At 41.4% G+C, this 8546-nt stretch overlaps 1 protein-coding gene across 11 annotated transcripts in view; it reads left to right on the forward strand.

Annotated features, from left to right (window-relative positions):
• Window positions 1–7591, forward strand: part of hivep3b (HIVEP zinc finger 3b) — a 35135-nt gene extending 27544 nt beyond the window's left edge. For 6 of the 11 annotated variants that reach the window (XM_077597577.1, XM_077597578.1, XM_077597580.1 and 3 more), the window contains 5 exons: window positions 205–222; window positions 2653–2828; window positions 3014–3115; window positions 4076–4731; window positions 6061–7591. In XM_077597577.1, coding sequence (XP_077453703.1) covers window positions 205–222; window positions 2653–2828; window positions 3014–3115; window positions 4076–4731; window positions 6061–6690 — 1582 coding nt within the window. In that variant the 3' untranslated portion in view covers window positions 6691–7591. The remainder of the gene's footprint in view (window positions 1–204; window positions 223–2652; window positions 2829–3013; window positions 3116–4075; window positions 4732–6060) is intronic. The other 5 variants (XM_077597584.1, XM_077597585.1, XM_077597586.1 and 2 more) reach the window with 5 other exon arrangements.
• The last annotated feature ends 955 nt before the right edge of the window (window positions 7592–8546 follow it).

Here is an 8546-nt window from a genome sequence, read left to right on the forward strand (position 1 = left end):
TGTTTTACTAAGTCTAACTGGATAATGTATGCAATGCTCGATTTTGTCTATTCATCATAGTGCTAAAGGCAAAACATTAAATTGTGTGCACAAGTTAACTTTTGATTACATTGTGTTTTTAGTCTTATTATTTTTAGACTGCCCATTGAGATGTCTCAAAAACTGATTTACTTTGTTCTTGTTCTTCTTCTATTGTTCTTGGAGGGATCCGAATGAAATTTGGTAGGTACTATAATCTAGGGAAGTAAAGACATCGATCCTCAGAGAATGATTTAATTTTGGAGGGTTATTTCATGGCTGATTGGTGCAATTGATTGTCAATGTCTAACTGTAAACAGTTAAGTTGTTTTCATTTTTCATTGTTGTCTTTTTTTTAAGTCTGATTTGTCAATTGGATTCCTTATTTCGACTGTTCTGAAGGACAAATAGGATTTACATAAGGGTTCAAGTGATTCCTTTCTTTATGGGTATTCTGGGCTTTATGGGTATGAGGCTCTCATCACAAAGCTAGCATTGGTGTCGACTAGCTTCTTCCTTGTTTTTCTGGAGCTGTAGGTGGATATTTTTAGACCTGGTTAGAAAATAAATGCCAGTGAACAGTAACCGTCCCTGTATAAAATTAACACTCGCACTCCCACCCACCCCACACATACACAATGGCACTGTTGAGACCATCCTGCTGTTAAATATATATAACTTTGACAGAAATGTGCTCCCTGCCCATTAATCAAATACATTAAGCACATGTTTATTTACGAAATCAGAATGGATTTGCAGTGTCAGGGGAGTTTTAATAAAGGACAATTCATTCAGAGGACCACAAACTTTTGATGAACATCTTCATGGTGTATATACATATGAGAGCAGACCCAAACGAGTTGCTAGATTCATGATTCGTGTCTATTTTAGGTTTGAGGGCCATAACTAGGTTTCTCCTTGCTCTCTTTAGTGGTCAGAAGGACCACCCGAGCAGACGAAGTGCTAATAATGCGTTTTTGTTTGTTTGCGTCTCTCTGCGAGTGTAGCAGGGGGAGAAGCATGAGACTGAGTGCTGCAAGGGATTTGGTGGGCATCCCTAATCCACAACTATGAAGATGTGCTTTTTTTCCCCAAGAAATCCCTTGTGTCAGTGTCTGTGTGTGCATGTCGTATGACTGAATATCTGAGTAATTGTCTCATGCGCTTTCATCCACCCATTGGAGCCACGAGTACAGTTTTGCAGTCTCATTAACATACACGTAGTGTTTTCTGAGGGCAACAAGCATCGATGTGATCAGATCCAGCATCTGTTTCTGCAGCTCTCCCATTAACGATACTCTCATCTATTTTTTTTAAATCTCAACCCGAGGTCTTGCTAATTGCTTTTTAATTGTTTGTGTTTTCACTTTTGATGTTTTTTTGACTGTTTGTGGAATAGACACCACCTCAGCACAATTTTAGGTATACTTGCACAATCCAATGAGATCGCAAAGGCTAAATTGACATATTGATGCAGCTCAATAAAGTAATCAAAATATTGGGGACAGATTTTATAATGTCCATAATGCAGTAGAAACCAAAACACTGACCAACTGGCAGACAATGTAGTATTTAAAAGTTCGGCACTGTAATGTAGTTAAATTAGGTACCCAATATATGTCTAGTTATCTTGATGTATCCTACTAAACTATTCATATATTACTTTAAAATTTGATTAGGAATCATTTCTTACCTTATGAAATAGATGATTATATCTATTATTGTGTATGGGCAGCCCGGAGGCTGAGTGGTTAGCGTGTTGGCCTCATAGTGGGAGACCTGGGTTCAAATCTAGTTCGGTCCACCTGTGTGGAGTTTGCATGTTCTACCCGGGCCTGCGTGGGTTTTCTCCGGGTACTCCAGTTTCCTCCCCCATTCCAAAGACATGCATGGTAGGCTGATTGGACACTCTAAATTACCCCTAGGTGTGAGTGTGAATAGTTGTTTGTCTCTTTGTGCCCCGCGATTGGCTGGCCACCAATTCAGGGTGTCTCCTGCCTCTGGCCCGAAGTGAGCTGGGATAGGCTCCAGCAACCCCGCGACCCTAGTGAGGATAAGGTGGTTAAGAAAATGAGATGAGATCTATTATTGTTGTAGCAGTTGTAAGGTATTTTTGATACCGCAGTAGTAATTATTGTGTACTATTTACTGTTGTATTATTGTCATTATTCCTAGGGTTATTTAGCTCATATTTAAATACTTCATTTGTAATGACGTCAACTGTGCAGGTGTACCTAATATTGTGTCTTGTGAGGTGTTATTGATATTTTGTCTCTATTTGTGCTTATTGAGTTCCTGCACTGACGAACCCAATCGATGCTCTCTTTCTGCTTGGTGTATAATAGTTAGACATACATATATGCTAATAGCTCCAAATGTGATTATTATTTTGAATTATTATTGCTTAAAGTCTTTGCTAACCCGTTCAATTGTGAAGGCTGAAATAACAGTATAAATATTTTGTTGTGGAAATCTGGACATATTTGTCACCCGGTCGGTGGTCCCCTGACCTACCAGGCAGCGAGATGAGCAATGTATCTAGATATCAAAGTGACATTATTTTGTGATTTTATAACTTTATGTTGCTTCTTTTTTATGTATCAATAACGCATGCCCATCCCGTCTGTCTGTCAGGTATAAGTCTAACGAAGAGTATATTTACGTTCGAGGGCGTGGCAGAGGAAAATACATATGTGGGGAGTGCGGCATCCGCTGTAAGAAGCCCAGCATGCTGAAGAAGCACATCCGAACACACACTGACGTCCGTCCGTACATTTGCAAACACTGCAACTTTGCCTTCAAAACCAAAGGTTAGGGGATGGTCAACGAGATACTTCAGTTCTGTTCTGTTTCTCCACTATTCTGTCTGTTAAATGAAATCCATCAACTTCAAGCGTGTGCTACATTTGATGTCTGTTGTTACAAAGTGTCCAAGTTTTCTTTGCCCAATGGAAATAGGCGGAAGTTTTAATGTGCTTTTCATGTTGCTTCGCAGGGAACCTTACCAAACACATGAAGTCAAAAGCTCACGGGAAAAAGTGCCAGGCAATGGGAGTGTCTGAACCCTCTGCAGATGAGCCAGAGAGCGAAGAAACAGGTATGGTATGAAAGGGATGTGAAGCAGCGGAGCTCTTCTCTACCGACAGGTTATGCAACCGCAATGTACAATTCCCCAACCTTTCGCCCTTGCATAAAGAAAAAGCACAAGATAAATAATGAAGAATGAAGAGCATTCAACAGTGCTCTTGTTTTTGCACAAGAGCTAAAGTATCGTTATTTTCCTCCTGTCGGGTTTTCTTTGTGTACAGTCTGCAAGCTTCACATACAAGGACACACATTTAAACCTTGATTTCAGTCCTGACATAGTTTGCAAATACAAGTGTGATGCTTTTCAACCATAGTCTATTTATAGAATGGTTTCGATGGGTTGTGGGTTATCAGCAGACTAAGCATGTTACTTTTGTCTGCTTACTGCAGGTTCTTTCTCACAAATTATGTTGCTTTGCATGGGTTTTTAATTTAAACTGCTGCCACCATGTTTTCGAAGACGAAACAATAATTACATATTCTTGACAGGAATAATTGAATTATCATGAAATAAAAAAATGAATGTAATTTTGTTACGCCTTCACCATGATACAACTGTTAAATTGTGATCAGACTTATTTTATAGAAAAGTTAACCAAACAAAGATTTTATACTCGTATTGCACCAAGGGTGATTTATATTGTAATTAAAAACGGTAAACTCAAAGTAAAAATTAATAATATGTTGGTTAGCGTGTCAGTTCTGGTTGTCCTACCAGTTTCTAAAGTGTCTTACTAGAAAGTAAAAAAAAAAACTTACTCTAGTACTGAACATGTACCTTAATTTGGATACTAAATGTTCTAATGACTTTCCATATATCTCGTCATTATCATTTAATGCCTGGTGGGAGTAATACATAAATAAGCCTACGGCAGAAATTGTATTGCTCACTTTATGTTTAGCAAAGGTAATAAAATTGGATGGATGAGAATTTGATAAATGTAACTAAAAGTAGGATTATGTTTTTCAGCAGGTAGTGATGAACATGCGTGCTGCTCCGAGGAACAAGAAGAGCACCGATTTTCCAACGTGGAAGATTCGGACGACGACGACGATGATGACGACAATGATGATGATGATGAGGAGGAGTCTCACGACGATCCTCCTTCCTCCTGTTCGTCAGACACCCTCGTAACACCAGCGGGTCGTTCCAAATGCAGCGGGCGTTCTCAACAGTGTACTCCAGAACCCGAGCCCGCGGGCCTCAGTCCCGCTCTGGAGGTCTCCCAAAGAGGGGCTTGGCACAGTAGACGGGCCACCTCGCCGGGAAGCAGGAGAGCTCTGTTCTCCCGACGGAGCTGGAAGGCATCACCGAGAGCCTTCTCCCCCAGCAGTGAGAGTTGTTCCCCTAGCCACAGCCTCTCCCCCCGCCTGCAGCTATCCCCACCCGTGCACGGACTGTCCCCAAGAACAGAGTTCCCCTCGCTCCCCTCACGACAAGTGTCACCCTCCCCTGAAAGAGGAGCGTCTCCCATCAGACCCGCCTCACCCCGTCACCCCATGTTGCCAGGCTGCTACGGGTTACCACATGCTAGTACTCCACTCACGTGGGTTGGAGTTCAGCAGAGGACCCTTGGATGTCTTCCTTGGGAACACCATGGCACAAAGGGTAGTCAAATTAAACTGGTAAGTCCTCTTAATTTCTCTTGACCTTTGACTTTTTTAAGGTTGTGGCTGGTGAGTTCGAGCCTAGTCTCGGTACACTTTGGATTGGTCACCAATCAAGGGTACATAAAGAACCAACTACAATCATGTTCACATTGATGAGCAGTGAAGTGTATTTACTTGTTTTACAGTCATATTTTTGGAATGTGGGTGTGAAAGCCAAAGTATCGTTTAACTGTGACGTTCAGAATTTTGAGGTTCGTGTGCTAATCACTAGACCCACCGTGCTGTCTTCTGAATGGCAATCCTTCTTTTTAGAGAAAACTGAGATCATTTTAATGTGCTGGTTCAGACTAAACTCGATGAACATGCTAACCATACTCAGACGCTGTGCCGCCCTGGGTCACGGTTATCAACTTTTTTTTTGGGGGGGGGGGGGGGTGCTTCAGTTCCTGCTCATGTTCCAAAAATATGCATGATAGATAAGTGGAAGAGTCGAGATGGGTTGCATAAAATAAACGGCTTGTCCTGTGAGGGCTCGCCACAGCAAATCTACTTTTTGCATTTGACCATGATCTTTGCATCAATCTCCTATACATCCACCACTTTTATGTCCTCCCCTACTACATCCATGACTCCTAAATATACTTCAGGGATTTGCATGGACGACATATTCATTCTGTTTATAAGGGGCAAAGGTTGATTACGTAGATTAACTCCTGCCATTTTTACTGTCTATGTTAATCCGGTGTATTTTGCATAAATTATTCATTATAGATCATAGTTTTCGGCACAATTAAATGGAATTGTATCATTTCCATTCAATCACCTACATCTGGCATGACACAATAGTTAGGAATTTGTTTTGCCCTTTGTGTGTGTGTGTGTGCGTGCGTGCGTGCGTGTATGTGTGTGTAAATGCATCTTAACAGCACCAATGGCTGTTATAATGGTTAAATTCCACATTGATAATGCTTTTTAATTTGTTATACAACCAAGGGTGTAACCCAGTTCACTTGTAGATAAGATCAATGTTACTCCTTGAAAACAATTGAACTATAGAGTGCACCTTTAATAACTGATTCTTAGTTCATTTTTTCACGTGTGACTGGTTGTATGAAAGTGCATTTTCATAAGGAACCGGACTCATCAATCACGTTACCATTATAGAAGGGATGCTATGACATCATATTTCTCACTCCATTCTTTTATCACCACCACTATGGAATTTCTATTTGTGCTAAACATGCCATATATTTCACAGTTATTGTGCACTGCATTAGGTCAAGCTGTTCAAACAATCTTTGAAAGAGTTTAACACGAATGCTTGTTTCTGTTCTCCACCTTCAGGACAAAAGTGGGACCGCACGGGATGGTCGCTCATTGTCAGAAACCGAGTTCCCACCTGTTCTTCGCCTTTCCACGTGTGAGAGTTATCCCGCCCACAGAGCTGTAGATAACATCTTCAGCCATCTTCCCATGCACTCCCAACAAGCCAGCGTCCCCTATCTAATGATTCCCATTGGAGGGATTCAAATGGTACGGGCCAGGCCAAGGTCCAATTCTTCCACCCCTTTGCCCCTGATGTCTCCTCCAACAGAGGGGCCTTCACCGGCCGGGTTTGACTCATTCTGGGGCGGGACCCCAGGACCTCACGGCAGTAGGACTCTTGGAAGCGAGTGGTTGACGGACTCCCAGGCAGCTGGAAGCAGCCAATCGGGACTGCGCAGTGTCGGGGCACAAGTCATGTGTTCCAAACTGGAGTTGGAGACCACGGACTCAAAGCAATATGGCAGCTCGCGAAGCTCCGCCCACACTTGCAGGCGCGCCACGGGGTTGAGCGAGCGTCGCGTTGAAGATGTTCGCTCGGAGAATACCTTCGGTCTCGCGCCTTCTGCGTCCTTGGACCTGATTGGACAGCCTCCAGAGCAGAAGGGCACAGCGATGGCGGATGCAGCTAGAGAAGACCAGATCACCTAATTAGATGCATCTCCAATTTGCTTTATGAGTCGCTACATTCGTCTTGTTTTCCGATTCCTTTCTTTTTTTAATTGACTTTTCAATACTATTGTTAACTTAAATGTTTGTTCTTTGGCAATATTCAGGTTTGTCATAAAAAATGCACTTTTTTTCTTTGTGAAAATAATGTTTCTGTAAATGTATATAGAAGAATTATATATGATCATGCCCTTCCTGTATCTCCTTGGATACCGGTAATCTGACATTTGTTTGAATATGTGTCAGAGTAATACAAACGTGTGTAAATGACCAAAATCTTAAATCAAAAATAATTCTTTTGGTTTTTTTGTTTTGTTTTGTTTTCCCAGTATTACTCCAATTATAGTTACTTGTGCCTTTTCTGTCCAGGTTTGTGTTTTGAGGTGTATAGTACAGTTAGAAAATAAGAAGGCTGTGAAATTTTATATTGGACTATTGTGTCATTAAGGAAGATTCATATTTGGTGTTCTGTTTTGTTCTCAATACTGTTGCTTTAATTCCAGGGTATCCAAGAGTCACAATGATGATGATGTATTGAAGGAGCAGCAGAAACCAGTCAAAGGAAATGCACTGAAGTTCTATTTTTTATTGTAAACAATTTTGGATTAGGTATATCTTGACAGGGAAGAGTGCTCCTTATTTATTGCTATTTGAAGACAGTGATTGTTGTTCCAAAGTTGTTGTTTTATTTTTTACTCTTTGTTAAACGGAAAAAGATGTTTCTTTTTCTTACTTTTTTTCATAATGTTCATGCAATTTAAAGTGGGGATAAAGATGAGGGATGAAGTTTGACTGGTGCCGGCAGATCAAGTGCCCTGCAAATTCCCCTCATGATGACAACATTTGCAGTCATTGAAAAAAAATTAAAAAATATTGCACCAAACGTCCTCTAGGATTTACCTATTTGTACAACCAACATTTTTAAAAGTATTACATTCCAACAAACTAAAAAATCACGCTGTTTGATCCGGGGTCAAGCACAGAGAGCAAGGTCTTGGGGTATGTAGACTTTTTTCCCGCATTACAGTATACCTGTATATACGTCTGTGATATCAATATAACCCACCATGTTTTTTCTCTTTGAAGACCCATGTTGGGGGAGGCATCCATGCTGTTGCATGTATCTGGAGCTGGAGGCCGTCCTTAATGTGATTGGATGCCTGGAGAGAGCAGCACATCTGCGCTCGTGAGGGAACTGAACTTTAACCTGTGGAACACGAATGTTTGTCAAATCTGTGCAGTCATGATGATGCGTGGCCATGTCACACATTCTTCTCATTCATGAAGGGCAACATGTTCTGCACTTATGAAAGGGATTCTGTGTCGTGGCAATAATTTTGACCTAGAAAGTTGCTTTAACTACACCTAGCCAACTACAAATGTGTCCCCTTTTCTCAATCAATCATTAAATCAATTCATTAGTTTTTCTAGGAACACTACGAACTGATTGCCGATAAACGAACAACACATGAAAGGAACACTGACTCTCAATTCAGCGGCAGTACAGCCATTGTTATCATAAGGATCCCAGCAAAGAATGTAGTGTTTAGTAATATTGCTCTAGGGCAGACAGGGGTGGGCAAACTATTCCACAAAGGGCCGCAGTGGGTGCGGGTTTCCATTCCAACCCATTGAGAGGGCACCTTTTCACCAATCTGGTGTCCTACAAGTGGAATCAGTGGATTGCAGTCAGGCTCTTCTTGTTTTCTGCAGAAATCTCATGGTTAAACTGTCTGTGTTATATCAGTTGGAACAAAAACCTGCACCCACAGCGGCCCCCAAGTTCCGGTTTGCCTATCCCTGCTCTAGGGGTTGAAAGGGAGGTACATAATAGCCTG

The sequence above is a fragment of the Stigmatopora argus genome, chromosome 4 (genome assembly GCF_051989625.1).
Source record: "Stigmatopora argus isolate UIUO_Sarg chromosome 4, RoL_Sarg_1.0, whole genome shotgun sequence".
Taxonomy (NCBI): Eukaryota; Metazoa; Chordata; class Actinopteri; order Syngnathiformes; family Syngnathidae; genus Stigmatopora; species Stigmatopora argus.